The following is a 21,697-nucleotide window of genomic DNA, read 5'->3' as shown; positions in this document are numbered from 1 at the left end:
AGAAATACAAAATTTATTATTATCACATCCTATAAATATCAAGATATTTATTGAAATGACACATGTGGTAGAAAAAACAAGCATGGATCGAAAAAGCATGGAAAAAAGCAGGTACTTTCTTCGCAGAATTTTTATTAACTGGTCTACACTGTACGGGGTAGAACAAGAAATTTTTAGACTTTTGGGGTTTAATATAAACCGTGAGTTGGTCACACTAGTAACTAGCTTAAATACAATTTCGTTGAAAAATGTTGATGACAAGATCTTTTGAAACATATTTTGCATTTTCAAATCAATCTTTATACCGGTGCTGTGGTTGAGTGGATAAAGGCGGTGGCATTTGTAGCAATGATGCTAAGCAATTGGGAAGTTCCGGGTTTGATACCCGGCGGAGTCATGGTAAGGTGGGTTTTTCATTCAAGAGCAATCGATGGTTTTTCCCATCTGAAATGACTTTCTAAATTGAGCAGATTCCAAATTTGAATTAAAATGTTGAATTGGATGCCACCCACACTCATGGTCAATTAAAGTCTCAGTACTTGTTTGCCAAATTGAAAAAAACTTTGACCTTTCCAGCTTACTGCCCTTAAAACTCAGTAAAAAAGACACCTTTCTATGCAAATTTTAATACAAATATTCATTATTTTTATTGAGTTATCTGTCATTTAAAATTTTGAGCTGAATAAAATTCTCCAGATTTTCTAACAAGTCCGCAGATTCTACAAACTTCATTAAAATTTGCAAGCCCCGCCCAACAGATCATGCGCCAATCAAATCTCTATTTAGTTGGCGCCATCTTTCTCCCATTCTTTGCCATATGCTATATCCTATTGTTCATCCTGACAACATTTTCTCAGCTTTGATTCACCAACAATCACAGACATCTTCTGCCATTTTCCTTCCCCTCAGAATATAAATGGATTCTTCGTCATCGATAATTTCCTGGTAATAAGGATACCTTTGATCCTTTTTCAAGTCTGATATAAGCTTACTTCCATTTAAGAGGTTTAAGAAACCGAAATGTGAATAAAATTATAATAAATAAATAAAAAAAAAAAATCCTTCCCTAGTTATATCCTGATTGGGTTGGATTAGTATAATTAAAAGTCTAAAAAAGCTATTTCCATAAATAATCTTGCTGACATTTCATCTTTTAATCCCTTTCTGAAGATTTTTCGGCATCTGTTTTAAACTGGACAAGATGTGTGAAAATGTAAGCAAATTTCTATGGCTTGCACCTAGCAGTGCCTCAAAGATACAGAGAGCTGATATGGGCCGACAATTAAACAAAAATAACAGTTGGATAGCTCGTTTGGTAGGGAAAAACGACCAAAGTTTAGTCAGAGCCACTGGTTAGACTCCTAACACCCGCTGAAACCAGTCATTTCTGTTATAGCTTCTCTTACAATGAGCTTACAAGTAATAGTCATAAATGAATAAACAGGAAACAGTCACCCAGAAAGAGCCATCTAAGCTGAAGATATAGCTAGAAAAATTATATCTATGTCATTTGCATTAACAACGGTTGACAATTTTTTAACTGAGTGACTAATATTCACTTGTACAGAACAGCTTGTCTGCCAACATGTTAATCATTGCCTCTGCCAAGTACTTGAATCTGATTGGTTGTTGACCACAACATATCCATTGTTACAGTCTCCTGGTACACTTGGAAAGATAGCAAATAATATTACTGTTGAGGACTGTATCTCTGTTTGTTCCTTAACATGTTTTACAAATATTCTAGCTAATTGAAAGCATTTTGGAATGCATGCTTAGCTCAGTGATCTACTCCAGCTCACTTGGTGAAATTTCACTATTATACACAGTTCCAAACATTAACCCTGCATTTTTTGAAATATTTTTGTGCATTAATTTTTTTGACAAACAATTCCTCCTCTTATTTTGTGTGTGAAGTTGAATGATTTAAAAAAAAAATGATTTGTTGACATGTATAGCAAAAAAAAAAAAAAAAAAAAAACCCAAAAAGTTCAATTTTCATTTTATGTTTATTCCTTTGATAGAAGTAGTAGATACCTTAGCAGGGAATCAGGTAAAGGCAGTTCCATGATAAGTTTGTTTACATGTCTTTCTCCCACACTCTTCCTAATGTTGTAACGACATAGTTGACTCAGAGAGCGAGGAGTATAACACACTGGAATGAGAAGTTTCATAAGGTCCGTATCTTGGAATATGTTCTGTGGAATTTGGCCGTCGTCGTCGCAGATTCGGACGTTACCGGCCGCTTTCAGGAGTAGATTCAAGACCTCCCATTCTCTCTCGGTGGAGAGTCCCGCCGTGAACATGTGGGCGGCCTTTAGGACCGGACTGTGACCGCTGTCGTTGCGAACCGTGACCTCGGCGCCAAAGTCCAGGAGGACCCTGATGGCCTCCAGGCTGGACTTCATCGTAGCCCAGTGTAAGGGAGTATTGTAAAACATGTCGGGCTCGTTAACTAGCGCGCCGTGTTCCAATAGGAAACGCACAGACTTATCTTTGTTACGGTAGGCGGCCCAATGAAGCGGTCTGTTACGGTTGTTGTCCGAGATGTCTACGTCGCCCCCGTGAGATACCAGCACTTGGAGGCAATCCGTCGAGCCCTCGGCTGCACAGTGCATGGCGGACCGGCCGAAACCGTCTATTGCATTCACCTGCCGGAAGAAGGGAAATAGTTGTAGCTTCTAAAAATCAAACTTCTTGATTGTTTGCAAGGCAATATAATAAAATAGTACTGACATAATTTCAAAGTTAGCTCTGTTGAATAAGCTAACGTAAGGGATTCTTTTGCCAGTATAAGTCTCAAGTCCCATTTTTATTTTTCATTTCATGGATTGTAAAAGTGAAGTCTATTTATTATAGTATCAAATTATAAATGAATGTTTGAACTCAAGGTCAAAAACGCACAAAATTTCCGGCCACTCCGTTACCATTGACAACGGCTTTGGAGTCGTAACCCTGACGAGGAAATTGAACCTTATTGGTTAATATTGAGTACAACAAAAGATTCACACATTTTTTACAACTTATTTCCAGAAATTGTGGAAAGGTCATTTTGCACGATTTCACTGAACGGTATAAAGTACAACGGATCAGATCAAATGTTCTGGTCAGGCCATAACAGTGAAATTCAGTTTTATTCCATGACGTTCTCTTGAGAATGATTTTGTGTTAGAAATGGATCCATATATGTACAAGCTAATCAGAAACAGACACTTAATGGAAAGTAATATTGAAAAAGCGGAGAAGTTATTGGCTAGATGATAAGTTGAGGCCCGGAGCTTTAAGGTCCTGTGCACTACCCAATGAGCTATGCAAGCCCCACCCCCCCACCCCCAGTTGGTTGATAATAGCCAAATAATTGGACATTATGGTAGCTCAATCTGATAGCCTAACATAGTCTGTCAACACCAATTACTACAGTACAAACAAAAATTTTTTTCAAAGATATGAATTTTTCAGAGTTGGTGAATGCATCTGGTAACAACTGAGTGAATAATGCCATTATGGCAATTAAGATGAAATATCTTTCTTTTCTCCTTCCAGTTATAATTTTTTTACCATTTGAATCTGACCACACTGGAGCTTTAGGGAGGTTACGTGGTGACTTGATTCAGGTATTCAAGATTGTGTAGGGTTTTGACAATTTATCCTTCACTGACTTTTTCAAGTTTGATAATAGTAGTTGTACCAGAGGTCATTGTCTTGAACTCCAGAAGTTACAAAGTAGGATTAATATTTTGGCATAACTTTTTTTTCCTAAATAGGGTTGTGAATGAGTGGAATGGTTTGGCCGGAGAAAGTTGTACTTGCAAGAAGTGTGAATGGGTTCAAGAATACTTTGGACAAGCACTTTAAAGCATTGTAATCGGGTCTGATTTTTTTTGGTCTTACAGTTTTTTTTTCACTGCTATAAGGTCCTTGATGGGGACTTGAGTGTCCCTCCTGATCCTTTTTACTACTAAACTAAACTAAAGTATTTCTTAGCTAGGGATATTAGCAAGAAGCTGCAGTACCTTGCATACTACAAAAGTAACCAGGAACCACACTTATGATTTGAATTCGAAACAAATCAAGACAACCTCAGCTTTTTTTCGATATTAAGGTCTACAGGAAGTCAGGCTAATCCCTGACTGGCAACAAAAAAACGAAAAAAAAAAGAGAAATTGAAAAAGTGAAATATTAGTTTAAGAATGAGAAATGATCCAGTCAGCTTAAAAGTTAGTTAGGGACCAACACGATTCAGTGACCCTGAAAAACTTAAAGACTGCACCCCCCCTTTCTCTTTTAGAATTTAAGAATGAAAAGGATATTTGTAGTCATTCCCAGCATGCTTTCTCTTTTTCATTCTGTGTTGGAAGTTGTACAAATGAATAAAAGAAGTACCTTTATGAAACTCGCTGATGTTTTCGATAATACTTACAGGTTTTCAAAAGTGTACTGCACCCCCCCCCCCCTTTCTCTCCAAGTCAGTGAGTATACTAACCGTTTAGTCCGATGCAGAAAATTTAATTTTTGTCCCAAAAACTTTTGACGTTCTGCTTTCATATCTTATTGTTTTGCAAATGTTTGATATTTATGGCTAAATTTCCCAATTCTCTGCCAGTACAGTTTCGGTGGAGACTATGTCAGAAGACGATCCTATCGGGTATCCCATCTCTCCTTTAACTATCGGTGGAGACTGGTGCCACCAGTTTATGGCAACAACAACCACAGAATGCAGTTAAATCATGTAAGACCAAATATAGTCAATTGTATTGAAATTACCTCTGCTCCGTAATCTAATAGTAGTTCAACAACGGCTGGATTCCCCACAGAGCAGGCACAGTGGAGAGGTAGGCAGAGTCCATGGACGTGGTTGACATCGGCTCCTTCTCTCAGAATCTCCTCCACGGTATCCTGTGAAGAACCCAGTCGATAAAATCTCATTGCAACTGGTTGTATTTAAAGGAGAAAATCCTCTCTCTTAAATTATACACTTCAAACAAGACACAGTTAATTGTTCACTTATTGTAAACAACAAAAATATCATAAAAGATGGGGTAGAATTGTGAAAGTTGACATTTTCTAAACAGAGAAGACAAACAAACGTCAGTAATATTAAGACTGGACCATGTCGGGTTGGCAGTTATTCCATGACACAACCGACCAAATTTGTTGGCCAAAGACGGTGAGAAACCCCAAACACAGATTTGCTGTTATTTATGACAATTTTCCCCTGCTCATTGCCAAAAATTGTGAAGGCTCACAATTTGTTGCAATTGAAGTCTCTTAGCTGAACATTGGGGTGTGAAAGGTGGTAAAGATTTCCAATTTTTTGGTACTAATGCATAGACTGTCTGTCATTCAACTTGTGTCAGACTGAACAACATCAAACGGTTGAAAGCAATGTTCTTTGAGGAAATTTTTTGGTTAATTCGTGGGGCTTTAAGAAAACGTCCCACTGTGAAAATGCTGTTAGGTGGGAGGGACCTTTCCTTTTCTTCCAGTTATTGGAAATTTCTGGCTAAAGGCCCGGTCACACTACAGCGATATTTTATCGGAATCCGGTCCGATTTTTCCGATTTTAGGCCGAAGAGTGAGGTTTGTGGTAGTGAATGTAATGAATGCAGTGGAATATTCGAATACCTACTCCAAATCTGACGGGTTCTGGAACGGACTACATTCTGAAGTGACGTCACATCGAAAAACGATAAAAATCGGAAGAGAAATCGGATAGCTATCCGATAAAAGGAAACAGAGTCAATATCAAAAGTTAGGAGAGGCCTATTCCACATCGGAATGGCTCAACAGATAGCAAATCAGGTCCTTTATCACTGTGGCTAGAAGACCTGAACGAAAAACAGGCTGTTTCGATTCCTCCGGGAAAATCGGATAGTATTCCGATAAAAAATCGGTATAGTGTGACCGGGCCTTAATGTTCACTAAGACGACATTGGAGCATCTCTGATTCATAAGGATACTATAGAATGCAGAATTAAACTCTCTACTGAGGCTCAATTTGATGTATGGATGAAATGATGTGATGCAGAACAGGAAACATCACTTCCCTCGTTAATTTGAAGAGTTTGCAGATGTTGGAGTGCATACAGGTAAGTACTCGGCTATCGTGTGGTGATGTTTAATGGATTTTCAGGTAAATTTCTTTTCTGAGGCTGATGAAAGGAGAACAGATTCTTAGCCTCCTGTTGTGATTTGAATAAAACGTTCAACGTATCATTTCTGGAAATTACGTCATTTGAAATTGACATGTTTTGAATGGAAGGTGAACTTGAAGCAAACAGGTGCATATGACAAATTTGTTTAGTTTTTCTTTGAAATGTACATCCAAGTTTCTTCTTCAAAATTATCAATACGTGTTTTCTTTTGGAAAGATTTGACCAATCAGATTACTCCTTACAAAACTCAACAAAACTTTATAACATCCGGCTTATTAGTGGCAAGTTGTGTAACTGTACGTTAATGGTATAAGTTCCAGAAAGTACCAGGAATTGTTGCGGGAAATTCCCTGAAAGAGGAAATCGTTTTGCGGGACCCTCTAGAAAAATTGCAGGAATCCCGCAATCTCTCCTCCTACTGCAAACGCTGATCGCGCCTGTTTGCTTCAAGTTCCCTTATGGTACAAGCTGTGACAATTTCAACTATAAGTATCTCTAACACTAAATGTAGAAATTGCATGTTACATATCACCAAACTGCTGAGTATATATTCTCCTTTCATTGGTCAAAAGTAAGTTTCCCTCTGGACTATCCTTTGAAGGACAAACACCGTTGAATGTTTATTCAGGCGAAGAAGTGTTACCATTTGATCTTACCTTAGGGTTGACATTCCAGCCAGTAATCACCCGAATCAGTCGCTCTGATAGATTAAAAGTGTGCTGCGTCATTGCAAATCTGAAGTACATCCTTCACACACTATCGTGGAAATCATGGAAAGAGAAGACGTCACCGTCAGTCATCTGAGAGAGCTCTCTCCGAGAGGATGCTTTCATCTAATCCTCCTCCGCTAGGACTTCTGTCTGGGCATCGCAACCAACTTGACAAATGATCAGGATAAAAGATGAAAAATCAACAATTGATATAAAGAAGAATGATAAAGAAATATGACATGGTAAAGAACTTATCCAAAAAAAAAAAAAAAAAAAATGAATAGCTGCAGTTTCGCATATTTATTATTCATCATGTTAAATACAAACTACGAGCGTATGCATTTAAAGTTTTATACTTATTCTTTTCCGTGTTGCATCTTGGGCAGGGTTGAACTTTGGGCCAACCACTTGGATAATTACAATCGGCATTTAAGCAATACCAATTTTTTTGGGCAATGTCAGGTTTAGGTCAGCTATACCTATACAGCTATTGGTTGTATGATACAGTAGATAAAACTCCCATTATTCAAACCCCTTTCATCCGAACCCCCGATATTCCAAACCAGCCATCCGTTCATCAATAAACAGTCTGGAGGCCGAGTGTTATTGATTTCAAGTACATACAGTACCCACATTATGTACAACGTAAATTTGATGACTTACAAATTGATCAGCTTTCAAATTCTTTTGACAAAGCCTGTTTATTTTCACTGAATTCTTCTATTGCTCTACATATCGAATAGATTATCACTAGTACTACATAAACGTTTGATTGTTATTTGTACCAAGATTGTAAACTGTTTTAAATAGGAGTTGATAATGTTCGGTCACAAATTCACATCAATGAACGTGCATTAGGCTAGCGCTTGTGTGCCTAGCATGTAGGCTATAGGGCCTTATATTACGTCATACCAGATAAATGAGATTTTGAAAAATTTTGAGAAATTCAAAAAAAAAACTTTCATGGTAGTGTGCAAAGGCTTTACTATATAAGTAGCAATTACAGATTACAATCTGCACACTTCGTTACAATGCCGGGACTATTTACGTCACAGTGTTTGCATCATATATAGATTTTTTCATTTTCAGAAATCCCCTTATCTGCGATTTGTGACAAGACAGTTTAGGACAAAGGAGGTCATTGCATGAAATGATAATGAATAAGGAACCAGTCAATTGAAATTGTTTGAATATGATTAAAACTTAACAGACAGGCTAAATGCTTTTAGTAGGAATTTTGGTAGGTGGTTTTAACCCAAAAAAGAAAGGCTAGTTAGGGTAACCTATTGCAAATTCAGCTTAGTGGCGTACAATAAACACCTATATTAAATGCAGAGTCCTGGGTAACTCTGAATGTCTGCTAAAAATTTAATCCGAAATTATTTAAATAAAAATACAAAATTGTATCACTGTAAAATCTGAAGCTTAAATTCTTTCTTGTCACAACTGCAATTAGGGATTCCCCTTCTCACATTCATTCCCCCCAATATTGGAATGAATAATTTAAGGAAAGTCCAAGTCACTTTACTAACATGTTTACAAAAACATGCACTCCAGAAAAGTCACCTGGCCACGCACATATTTGTTCTGGATCTTTCGGCGTAAAGAAATGCCGTTTACCTCATGATAAATTATTCAAACATGAAAGAACTTTATTAGGTCCAAGCTGTAACTACTTTCTTTCCTACTTTTCTAGACAAGAACCTCTAAAGCTTGTTAATCAAGTATTACAGGTATTGGGAATCAGTATTACGCTAGGATAAACCACTGACACTTGTATCCTGTACTACAGTAAGAGGCCTATACAGCTAATATATATCCTACTGAACATGTGGTCAGAGTGGTGAAAGTACGTGGTAATCCCCCCCCCCCCACCTCCTGGAATGAAATGCTTTTTTATTCTGAATACAATCATCAAAAGAATCAATTTATGAACATGGAAACTAATATATATATATATATACAATCATTTAGAAGGCATTACATGGGTGTCTCATAGTCGAAAATAAGTTACTTGATGAAAATTCAATTATCTGAACCATTTGATTTATCGGAACTACCTTCACTCCCCACCAATTCGGATAATCAGGGTTAACTGTACATCAATCTATTCTAGACTATGGTATAGCCTAGGTCTAATGTTAGGCCTACTGTATAAACTGTGTGATATAACAGCAGACAGCAACTATGAGGATACACTTCGTGGCCACTGTAGGCCTAACTTACCACATAATGAGAATCTTTGGCGTAAGTTACAGTAGGCCTAGGCCTTAGTCTACTGTCCTAGCCCTAACCTATAAAGTTGTACATCCAATTCTATGCCCTAGTCTTATGCAAGACCCGTTGAGTTGCTTTCAGTTTGAGCTCAAATGCTGTGCCTGGGAGGGGTTACTTTCGTGATTAATCTTATTCCTAGCCTGAAAATATGTAAAACTGCATATAAGTGGTACGTTTCTGTTGGTCTATGCAACTGTTGATTTTTCAGAGTTTTCTGCCAACAGGCTTCGATGGTTTCATTTAGACTAATAACAAAAAGTAACATTATTTATAGATGTATATATAACACACGTATGGTACATGTACACTAGCACAAGAAATACAAATAACAAAACCGAAAGGGAAAACAAACCAGGGTAGCCAGTGCACAATATAGGTTTCTATCCATGTAATTTGCCAACTTTTCATCCAGGGACACCAAATTGCAGTACGCCCTCAGTTCAAACCATACCGTCTGCTAGAAATTCTTCTTCTATGAAAGAATGGTATTGAAGATGATCATTATTCCCCAAAATATCAAAACAGGTTACAATTAACGGTAATTTCATACATTTTCCCTGTCATTCCTAGATTTTTTTTTTGCTCACTGTTTATCTTAATGTTAATAGTAGCACTTTTGATAGTACGATAGGCAACGCACAAAATAACGATGGGCTGTTTTGCAGTATATCGTAAGTTCATCTGTGGGCGGAATAAGGTATGGAAACCGTCCTCGGCTGTGTCCTCCACTTTAAGGAAGATGAATGAGAATGAAAGATGAATGCATTTATAGACACAATAAAGACTAACTGTTTACTACATAGCTCTCTACCATCCGACAGATCTTTGAATATATTGCCAAGTAAGTTAATAATGCAGCCAAGTATAATTCATTGGCTTATAATTATATATGCCATTAGATTGCACTGCGCTGTATAGTTTTTGAATAAAAATAAGATAATGTGTAGCATTACTTCGCATCGTAACGCAATTCATTACATCATATCACATCGCCCTGTAAGACCCTCAATTATTTCAGGTCAGGATATGACAATTTGTCAAACGTTTTTGGATTTTCAGCAATTTAAGGAGCACAATACTCGTGACCAATAACTTGTGAAGTTCTCTTAAATATGATGATGGCATAGTGTGTGCGCCCGTGTTTATGTGTGTATGTGCGTGGGGAGATACTGTAGTTTGTACAGGGTTGGACACGACCCTGTACCCCCTGCTGGGCCATGTGCCCGCACTGGCCTACATCACAGTGATACGGATCACACTTTAAGGTAAATCCAGTGTATGTGCGCGCTTATCATACGTTTTTTTTTGGCACAACGTGATATTTCTTACAACGCGTACGTCAACAGTTATTGTGAGGACGTATTATAATGTGTTTATCTCCGGTAACAGTGCATCTGACAGAGATACATATCTATAGATGTTACGGCGCTTTATAAATGTTTTGGTATTCGGCACATTTGGCATTAAATTACAATATATTGTGTAGGGCAGAAGGCGCTGGATTCCTGACTTCTATACTTAGTAGTAGTAGTAAGTTGAGTCTCGTCTATCCGACATGCTCAGTGATTAACCTCCGCCACGTATCACGATCTTGCGCAAGGTTTATTGCTTCCTCGAAATTGTTAATATTAACGTCTTAAATTGCGATTTAGCAAGGTAGTCACGGGCCTTCCTACTGGTTTAGCAGTATGTCTCAGTGCTTCTCTTAAAGCAACCTTTGCTGGAGCGTCCTCCGGAAGTCTTACTACATGACCAAAAAATCTAAATCTTCTATGTGCGACTATGGATGACCAAAGTGTTTGGTTGGTTTCATTGTAGAGCTCATCGTTTGATAACCAATTGTTATTGATTCCTGACTTCTATACTTCTAACACACACAAACAGATGAAGCCACTGCAATCGTTCGCTGGCACACGCATGTTTTTTTTCAACATATTTGACCATAACAACGCATTCGTATATGATGTAGCCAACTAGCGCGTACACGCAGTCACACGTTGTGAAAATCTCCGGTCAGACGCGCTGAACTAAATGTCAGAAGTCATGTGTTTAGCACAGTCAGTGCTCGATTACAAAGACATTGCATAGCGCGGAAGGCGCTGTAACAGCCTCTCTGCGTCAGCTGATGTAACGATGCGCTGTGCGTTGTTTCGTGACGTCACACAAGTGTTTATTGAGAAGAGTGGATACTTTGGTAACATGATGTTCAGTTCAACTTGCATATAGCACCACGAACACATAGTACTTGCTTAACCTAGCGAATACAGCGAACTATTTCCAGAATCTGCTTTGCGGTAAAAGGCTGTGACCCTATAATGAACTTCCAATGTTGCATTAAGATTAAGCGATCCGACTGGAATGGGAAGTATACCTACATAGCAGGGAAAGAACAGGGAGAGGGGCGGTTTAACGGTTTTAAAGACATATTTTATGGTACCACAGAAATACAAAATTTATTATTATCACATCCTATAAATATCAAGATATTTATTGAAATGACACATGTGGTAGAAAAAACAAGCATGGATCGAAAAAGCATGGAAAAAAGCAGGTACTTTCTTCGAAGAAATTTTATTAACTGGTCTACACTGTACGGGGTAGAACAAGAAATTTTTAGACTTTTGGGGTTTAATATAAACCGTGAGTTGGTCACACTAGTAACTAGCTTAAATACAATTTCGTTGAAAAATGTTGATGACAAGATCTTTTGAAACATATTTTGCATTTTCAAATCAATCTTTATACCGGTGCTGTGGTTGAGTGGATAAAGGCGGTGGCATTTGTGGCAATGATGCTAAGCAATTGGGAAGTTCCGGGTTTGATACCCGGCGGGGTCATGGTAAGGTGGGTTTTTCATTCAAGAGCAATCGATGGTTTTTCCCATCTGAAATGACTTTCTAAATTGAACAGATTCCAAATTTGAATTAAAATGTTGAATTGGATGCCACCCACACTCATGGTCAATTAAAGTCTCAGTACTTGTTTGCCAAATTGAAAAAACTTTGACCTTTCCAGCTTACTGCCCTTAAAACTCAGTAAAAAAGACACCTTTCTATGCAAATTTTAATACAAATATTCATTATTTTTATTGAGTTATCTGTCATTTAAAATTTTGAGCTGAATAAAATTCTCCAGATTTTCTAACAAGTCCGCAGATTCTACAAACTTCATTAAAATTTGCAAGCCCCGCCCAACAGATCATGCGCCAATCAAATCTCTATTTAGTTGGCGCCATCTTTCTCCCATTCTTTGCCATATGCTATATCCTATTGTTCATCCTGACAACATTTTCTCAGCTTTGATTCACCAACAATCACAGACATCTTCTGCCATTTTCCTTCCCCTCAGAATATAAATGGATTCTTCGTCATCGATAATTTCCTGGTAATAAGGATACCTTTGATCCTTTTTCAAGTCTGATATAAGCTTACTTCCATTTAAGAGGTTTAAGAAACCGAAATGTGAATAAAATTATAATAAATTTAAAAAAAAAAATCCTTCCCTAGTTATATCCTGATTGGGTTGGATTAGTATAATTAAAAGTCTAAAAAAGCTATTTCCATAAATAATCTTGCTGACATTTCATCTTTTAATCCCTTTCTGAAGATTTTTCGGCATCTGTTTTAAACTGGACAAGATGTGTGAAAATGTAAGCAAATTTCTATGGCTTGCACCTAGCAATGCCTCAAAGATACAGAGAGCTGATATGGGCCGACAATTAAACAAAAATAACAGTTGGATAGCTCGTTTGGTAGGGAAAAACGACCAAAGTTTAGTCAGAGCCACTGGTTAGACTCCTAACACCCGCTGAAACCAGTCATTTCTGTTATAGCTTCTCTTACAATGAGCTTACAAGTAATAGTCATAAATGAATAAATAGGAAACAGTCACCCAGAAAGAGCCATCTAAGCTGAAGATATAGCTAGAAAAATTATATCTATGTCATTTGCATTAACAACGGTTGACAATTTTTTAACTGAGTGACTAATATTCACTTGTACAGAACAGCTTGTCTGCCAACATGTTAATCATTGCCTCTGCCAAGTACTTGAATCTGATTGGTTGTTGACCACAACATATCCATTGTTACAGTCTCCTGGTACACTTGGAAAGATAGCAAATAATATTACTGTTGAGGACTGTATCTCTGTTTGTTCCTTAACATGTTTTACAAATATTCTAGCTAATTGAAAGCATTTTGGAATGCATGCTTAGCTCAGTGATCTACTCCAGCTCACTTGGTGAAATTTCACTATTATACACAGTTCCAAACATTAACCCTGCATTTTTTGAAATATTTTTGAGCATTAATTTTTTTGACAAACAATTCCTCCTCTTATTTTGTGTGTGAAGTTGAATGATTTAAAAAAAAATGATTTGTTGACATGTATAGCAAAAAAAAAAAAAACCCCAAAAAGTTCAATTTTCATTTTATGTTTATTCCTTTGAAAGAAGTAGTAGAAACCTTAGTAGGGAATCAGGTAAAGGCAGTTCCATGATAAGTTTGTTTACATGTCTTTCTCCCACACTCTTCCTAATGTTGTAACGACATAGTTGACTCAGAGAGCGAGGAGTATAACACACTGGAATGAGAAGTTTCATAAGGTCCGTATCTTGGAATATGTTCTGTGGAATTTGGCCGTCGTCGTCGCAGATTCGGACGTTACCGGCCGCTTTCAGGAGTAGATTCAAGACCTCCCATTCTCTCTCGGTGGAGAGTCCCGCCGTGAACATGTGGGCGGCCTTTAGGACCGGACTGTGACCGCTGTCGTTGCGAACCGTGACCTCGGCGCCAAAGTCCAGGAGGACTCTGATGGCCTCCAGGCTGGACTTCATCGTAGCCCAGTGTAAGGGAGTATTGTAAAACATGTCGGGCTCGTTAACTAGCGCGCCGTGTTCCAATAGGAAACGCACAGACTTATCTTTGTTACGGTAGGCGGCCCAATGAAGCGGTCTGTTACGGTTGTTGTCCGAGATGTCTACGTCGCCCCCGTGAGATACCAGCACTTGGAGGCAATCCGTCGAGCCCTCGGCTGCACAGTGCATGGCGGACCGGCCGAAACCGTCTATTGCATTCACCTGCCGGAAGAAGGGAAATAGTTGGAGCTTTTACAAATCAAACTTCTTGATTGTTTGCAAGGCAATATAATAAAATAGTACTGACATAATTTCAAAGTTAGCTCTGTTGAATAAGCTAAAGTAAGGGATTCTTTTGCCAGTATAAGTCTCAAGTCCCATTTTTATTTTTCATTTCATGGATTGTAAAAGTGAAGTCTATTTATTATAGTATCAAATAATAAATGAATGATTGAACTCAAGGTCAAAAACGCACAAAATTTTCGGCCACTCCGTTACCATTGACAACGGCTTTGGAGTCGTAACCCTGACGAGGAAATTGAACCTTATTGGTTAATAATGAGTGCAACAAAAGATTCACACATTTTTTACAACTTATTTCCATAAATTGTGGAAAGGTCATTTCGCACGATTTCACTGAACGGTATAAAGTACAACGGATCAGATCAAATGTTCTGGTCAGGCCATAACAGTGAAATTCAGTTTTATTCCATGACGTTCTCTTGAGAATGATTTTGTGTTAGAAATGGATCCACATATGTACAAGCTAATCAGAAACAGACACTTAATGGAAAGTAATATTGAAAAAGCGGAGAAGTTATTGGCTAGATGATAAGTTGAGGCCCGGAGCTTTAAGGTCCTGTGCACTACCCAATGAGTTATGCAAGCCCCACCCCCCCACCCCCAGTTGGTTGATAATAGCCAAATAATGGGACATTATGGTAACTCAATCTGATAGCCTAACATAGTCTGTCAACACCAAATACTACAGTACAAACAAAAAATTTTTTTTCAAAGATATGAATTTTTCAGAGTTGGTGAATGCATCTGGTAACAACTGAGTGAATAATGCCATTATGGCAATTAAGATGAAATATCTTTCTTTTCTCCTTCCAGTTATAATTTTTTTACCATTTGAATCTGACCACACTGGAGCTTTAGGGAGGTTACGTGGTGACTTGATTCAGGTATTCAAGATTGTGTAGGGTTTTGACAATTTATCCTTCACTGACTTTTTCAAGTTTGATAATAGTAGTTGTACCAGAGGTCATTGTCTTGAACTCCAGAAGTTACAAAGTAGGATTAATATTTTGGCATAACTTTTTCTTCCTAAATAGGGTTGTGAATGAGTGGAATGGTTTGGCCGGAGAAAGTTGTACTTGCAAGAAGTGTGAATGGGTTCAAGAATACTTTGGACAAGCACTTTAAGCATTGTAATCGGGTCTGATTTTTTGTGGTCTTACAGTTTTTTTTTCACTGCTATAAGGTCCTTGATGGGGACTTGAGTGTCCCTCCTGATCCTTTATACTACTAAACTAAACTAAAGTATTTCTTAGCTAGGGATATTAGCAAGAAGCTGCAGTACCTTGCATACTAAGAAAGTAACCAGGAACCACACTTATGATTTGAAATGATTTGAATTTGAAACAAATCGAGACAACCTCAGCTTTTTTCCAATGTTAAGGTCTACAGGAAATCAGGAAAAGTCCTGACTGGCTAAAAAAAGAAAAAAAAAAAAGAAATTGAAAAAGTGAAATATTAGTTTAAGAATGAGAAATGATCCAGTCAGCTTAAAGTTAGTTAGGTACCAACAAGATTCAGTGACCCTGAAAAATTTAAAGTCCTGAAACATTGACAACACAATGACAGCATTAAGAATGAAAAGGATATTTGTAGTCATTCCCAGCATGCTTTCTCTTTTTCATTCTGTGTTGGGAAGTTGCACAAATGAATAAAAGGAGTACCTTTATGAAACTCGCTGATGTTTTCGATAATACTTACAGGTTTTCAAAAGTGTACTGCACCCCCCCCCCCTTTCTCTCCGAGTCAGTGAGTATACTAACCGTTTTTCCGATGCAGACAATTTAATTTTTGTCCCAAAAACTTTTGACGTTCTGCTTTCAAATCTTATCGTTTTGCAAATGTTTGAAATTTATGCCTAAATTTCCCAATTCTCTGCCAGTACAGTTTCGGTGGAGACTATGTCAGAAGACGATCCTATCGGGTATCCCATCTCTCCTTTAACTATCGGTGGAGACTGGTGCCACCAGTTTATGGCAACAACAACCACAGAATGCAGTTAAATCATGTAAGACCAAATATAGTCAATTGTATTGAAATTACCTCTGCTCCGTAATCTAATAGTAGTTCAACAACGGCTGGATTCCCCACAGAGCAGGCACAGTGGAGAGGTAGGCAGAGTCCATGGACGTGGTTGACATCGGCTCCTTCTCTCAGAATCTCCTCCACGGTATCCTGTGAAGAACCCAGTCGATAAAATCTCATTGCAACTGGTTGTATTTAAAGGAGAAAATCCTCTCTCTTAAATTATACACTTCAAACAAGACACAGTTAATTGTTCACTTGTTGTAAACAACAAAAATATCATAAAAGATGGGGTAGAATTGTGAAAGTTGACATTTTCTAAACAGAGAAGACAAACAAACGTCAGTAATATTAAGACTGGACCATGTCGGGTTGGCAGTTATTCCATGACACAACCGACCAAATTTGTTGGCCAAAGACGGTGAGAAACCCCAAACACAGATTTGCTGTTATTTATGACAATTTTCCCCTGCTCATTGCCAAAAATTGTGAAGGCTCACAATTTGTTGCAATTGAAGTCTCTTAGCTGAACATTGGGGTGTGAAAGGTGGTAAAGATTTCCAATTTTTTGGTACCAATGCATAGACTGTCTGTCATTCAACTTGTGTCAGACTGTTTTACAACATCAAACGGTTGAAAGCAATGTTCTTTGAGGAAATTTTTTTGTTGAATTCGTGGGGCTTTAAGAAAACGTCCCACACTGTGAAAATGCTGTTTGGTGGGAGGGACCTTTCCTTTTCTTCCAGTTATTGGAAATCTCTTGCTAATGTTCACTAAGACGACATTGGAGCATCTCTGATACATAAGGATACTATAGAATGCAGAATTAAACTCTCTACTGAGGCTCAATTTGATGTATGGATAAAAAGATGTGAAGCAGAACAGGAAACATCACTTCCCTCGCTAATTGGAAGAGTTTGCAGATGTTGGAGTGCATACAGGTAAGTACTCGGCTATCGTGTGGCGATGTTTAATGGATTTTCAGGTAAATTTCTTTTCTGAGGCTGATGAAAGGAGAACAGATTCTTAGCTCCCTGTTGTGATTTGCATCAAACGTTCTACGTATCATTTCTGGAAATTACGTCATTTGAAATTGACATGTTTTGAAGGGAAGGTGAACTTGAAGCAAACAGGTGCATATGACAAATTTGTTTAGTTTTTCTTTGAAATGTACATCCAAGTTTCTTCTTCAAAATTATCAATACGTGTTTTCTTTTGGAAAGATTTGACCAATCAGATTACTCCTTACAAAACTCAACAAAACTTTATAACATCCGGCTTATTAGTGGCAAGTTGTGTAACTGTACGTTAATGGTGCAAGTTCCAGAAAGTACCAGGAATTGTTGCGGGAAATTCCCTGAAAGAGGAAACCGTTTTGCGGGACCCTCTAGAAAAATTGCAGGAATCCCGCAATCTCTCCTCCTACTGCAAACGCTGATCGCGCCTGTTTGCTTCAAGTTCCCTTATGGTACAAGCTGTGACAATTTCAACTATAAGTATCTCTAACACTAAATGTAGAAATTGCATGTTAAATATCACCAAACTGCTGAGTATATATTCTCCTTTCATTGGTCAAAAGTAAGTTTCCCTCTGGACTATCCTTTGAAGGACAAACACCGTTGAATGTTTATTCAGGCGAAGGAGTGTTACCATTTGATCTTACCTTAGGGTTGACATTCCAGCCATTAATCACCCGAATCAGTCGCTCTGACAGATTAAAGGTGTGCTGCGTCATTGCAAATCTGAAGTACATCCTTCACACACTATCGTGGAAATCATGGAAAGAGAAGACGTCACCGTCAGTCATCTGAGAGAGCTCTCTCCGAGAGGATGCTTTCATCTAATCCTCCTCCGCTAGGACTTCTGTCTGGGCATCGCAACCAACTTGACAAATGATCAGGATTAAAGATGAAAAATCCACAATTGATATAAAGAAGAATGATAAAGAAATATGACATGGTAAAGAGCTTATAAAAAAAAAATGAATAGCTGCAGTTTCGCATATTTATTATTCATCATGTTAAATACAAACTACGAGCGTATGCATTTAAAGTTTTATACTTATTCTTTTCCGTGTTGCATCTTGGGCAGGGTTGAACTTTGGGCAAACTACTTGGATAATTACAATCGGTATTTTAAGCAATACCATTTTTTTGGGCAATGTCAGGTTTAGGTCAGCTATACCTATACAGCTATTGGTTGTATGATAGATAAAACTCCCATTTTTCAAATCCCTTTCATCCGAACCCCCGATATTCCAAACCAGCCTTCCGTTCATCAATAAACAGTCTGGAGGCCGAGTGTTATTGATTCCAAGTACATACAGTACCCACATTATGTACAACGTAAATTTGATGACTTACAAATTGATCAGCTTTCAAATTCTTTTGACAAAGCCTGTTTATTTTCATTGAATTCTTCTATTGCTCTACATATCGAATAGATTATCACTAGTACTACATAAACGTTTGATTGTTATTTGTACCAAGATTGTAAACCGTTTTAAATAGGAGTTGATAATTTTCGGTCACAAATTCACATCAGTGAACGTGCATTAGGCTAGCGCTTGTGTGCCTAGCATGTAGGCTAGGGCCTTATATTACGTCATACCAGATAAATGAGATTTTGAAAATTTTTGAGAAATTCAAAAAAAAAAAACTTTCATGGTAGTGTGCAAAGGCTTTACTATATGAGTAGCAATTACAGATTACAATCTTCACACTTTGTTACAATGCCGGGACTATTTACGTCACAGTGTTTGCATCATATTTAGATTTTTTCATTTTCAGAAATCCCCTTATCTGCGATTGTGACAAGGCAGTTTAGGACAAAGGAGGTCAATGCATGAAACGATGATGAATAAGGAACCAGTCAATTGAAATTGTTTGAATATGATTAAAACTTAATAGACAGGCTAAGTGCTTTTAGTGGGAAATTTGGTAGGTGGTTTTAACCCCAAAAAGAAAGGCTAGTTAGGGTAACCTATGGCAAATTCAGCTTAGTGGCGTACAATAAACACCGATATTAAATGCAGAGCCCTGGGTAACTCTGAATGTCTGCTAAAAATTTAATCCGAAATTATTTAAATATAAATACAAAATTGTATCACTGTAAAATCTGAAGCTTAAATTCTTTCTTGTTACAACTGCAATTAGGGATTCCCCTTCTCACATTCATTCCGCCCCCCCCCCCCCCCAATATTGGAATGAGTAATTTAAGGAAAGTCCAAGTCACTTTACTAACATGTTTACAAAAACATGCACTCCAGAAAAGTCAACTGGCCACGCACATATTTGTTTTGGATCTTTCGGCGTAAAGAAATGCCATTTACCTCATGATAAATTATTCAAACATGAAAGAACTTTATTAGGTACAAGCTGTAACTACTTTCTCTCTTACTTTTCTATACAAGAACCTCTAAAGCGTGTTAATCAAGTATTACGGATATTGTGAATCAGTATTACGCTAGAATAAACCACTGACACTTGTATCCTGTACTACAGTAAGAGGCCTATACAGCGATAATATATGTCCTACTGAACATGTGGTCAGAGTGGTGAAAGTATGTGGTAATCCCCCCCCCCCCCCCACCTCCTGGAATCAAAAGCAAATGCTTTTCTATTCTGAATACAATCATCAAAAGAATCAATTTATGAACATGGAAACTAATATATATATACAATCATTTAGAAGGCATTACATGGGTGTCTCATAGTCAAAAATAAGTTACTTGATGAAAATTCAATTATCTGAACCATTTGATTTATCGGAACTACCTTCGCTCCCCACCAATTCGGATAATCGGGGTTAACTGTACATCAATCTATTCTAGACTATGGTATAGCCTAGGTCTAATGTTAGGCCTACTGTATAAACTGTGTGATATAACAGCAGACAGCAACTATGAGGATACACTTCGTGGCCACTGTAGGCCTAACTTACCACATAATGAGAATCTTTGGCGTAAGTTACAGTAGGCCTAGGCCTTAGTCTACTGTCCTAACCCTAACCTATAAAGTTGTACATCCAATTCTATGCCCTAGTCTTATACAAGACCCGGTGAGTTGCTTTCAGTTTGAGCTCAAAGGCTGTGCCTGGGAGGGGTTACTTTCGTGATTAATCTTATTCCTAGCCTGAAAATATGTAAAACTGCATATAAATGGTACGTTTCTGTTGGTAGTCTCTGCAACTGTTGATTTTTCAGAGTTTTCTGCCAACAGGCGTGCTTCGATGGTTTCATTTAGACCAATAACAAAAAGTAACATTATTTATAGATGTATATATAACACACGTATCGTACATGTACACTAGCACAAGAAATACAAAATAACAAAACCGAAAGGGAAAACAAACCAGGGTAGCCAGTGCACAATATAGGTTTCTATCCATGTAATTTGCCAACTTTTCATCCAGGGACACCAAATTGCAGTACGCCCTCAGTTCAAACCATACCGTCTGCTAGAAATTCTTCTTCTATGAAAGAATGGTATTGAAGTTGATCATTATTCCCCAAAATATCAAAACAGGTTACAATTAACGGTAATTTCATACATTTTCCCTGTCATTCCTAGATTTTTTTTTGCTCACTGTTTATCTTAATGTTAATAGTAGCACTTTTGATAGAACGATAGGCAACACACAAAATAACGATGGGCTGTTTTGCAGTATATCGTAAGTTCATCTGTGGGCGGAATAAGGTATGGAAACCGTCCTCGGCTGTGTCCTCCACTTTAAGGAAGATGAATGAGAATGAAAGATGAATGCATTTATAGACACAATAAAGACTAACGGTTTACTACAAAGCTCTCTACCATCCGACAGATCTTTGAATATATTGCCAAGTAAGTAAATAATGCAGCCAAGTATAATCCATTGTCTTATAATTATATATGCCATTAGATTGCACTGCGCTGTATAGTTTTTGAATAAAAATAAGATAATGTGTAGCATTACTTCGCATCGTAACGCAATTCATTACATCATATCACATCGCCCTGTAAGACCCTCAATTATTTCAGGTCAGGATATGACAATTTTGACAAACGTTTTTGGATTTTCAGCAATTAAAGGAGCACAATACTCGTGACCAATAACTTGTGAAGTTCTCTTAAATATGATGATGGCATAGTGTGTGCGCCCGTGTTTATGTGTGTATGTGCGTGGGGGGATACTGTAGTTTGTACAGGGTTGGACACGACCTTGTACCCCCTGCTGGGCCATGTGCCCGCACTGGCCTACATCACAGTGATACTGATCACACTTTAAGGTAAATCCAGTGTATGTGCGCGCTTATCATACGTTTTTTTTTTGGCACAACGTGATATTTCTTACAACGCGTACGTCAACAGTTATTGTGAGGACGTATTATAATGT

The 21,697-nt window shown here is 37.8% G+C and overlaps 3 protein-coding genes across 3 annotated transcripts in view; 1 reads left to right on the top strand and 2 right to left on the bottom strand.

Annotated features, from left to right (window-relative positions):
• Positions 1-9,455, bottom strand: part of LOC139964912 (uncharacterized) — a 50,996-nt gene extending 41,541 nt beyond the window's left edge. The window contains exons 1-4 of the mRNA XM_071966967.1: positions 9,316-9,455; positions 6,812-7,032; positions 4,765-4,896; positions 2,025-2,651 (exon numbers count right to left, since the gene is read on the bottom strand). Coding sequence (XP_071823068.1) covers positions 2,025-2,651; positions 4,765-4,896; positions 6,812-6,901 — 849 coding nt within the window. The 5' untranslated portion in view covers positions 6,902-7,032; positions 9,316-9,455. The remainder of the gene's footprint in view (positions 1-2,024; positions 2,652-4,764; positions 4,897-6,811; positions 7,033-9,315) is intronic.
• A 1,953-nt stretch (positions 9,456-11,408) lies between these two features.
• LOC139964545 (ankyrin repeat and SOCS box protein 8-like) lies at positions 11,409-20,649 on the bottom strand. The gene is made up of 4 exons (XM_071966187.1): positions 20,491-20,649; positions 17,988-18,208; positions 16,343-16,474; positions 11,409-14,221 (listed from the first exon to the last, which is right to left on the bottom strand). The coding sequence occupies exons 2-4, from the start codon at positions 18,075-18,077 to the stop codon at positions 13,580-13,582; spliced, it is 864 nt and encodes a 287-aa protein (XP_071822288.1). The 5' UTR covers positions 18,078-18,208; positions 20,491-20,649; the 3' UTR covers positions 11,409-13,579.
• Positions 17,244-21,697, top strand: part of LOC139964540 (sialate:O-sulfotransferase 1-like) — a 44,489-nt gene continuing 40,035 nt past the window's right edge. The window contains exon 1 of the mRNA XM_071966179.1: positions 17,244-17,265. The gene's annotated coding sequence lies outside the window, so the exon portion shown is untranslated. The remainder of the gene's footprint in view (positions 17,266-21,697) is intronic.

This window comes from Apostichopus japonicus, chromosome 23, assembly GCF_037975245.1.
Source record: "Apostichopus japonicus isolate 1M-3 chromosome 23, ASM3797524v1, whole genome shotgun sequence".
Taxonomy (NCBI): domain Eukaryota; kingdom Metazoa; phylum Echinodermata; class Holothuroidea; order Aspidochirotida; family Stichopodidae; genus Apostichopus; species Apostichopus japonicus.
This window is presented reverse-complemented; position numbering and strand designations above follow the sequence as displayed.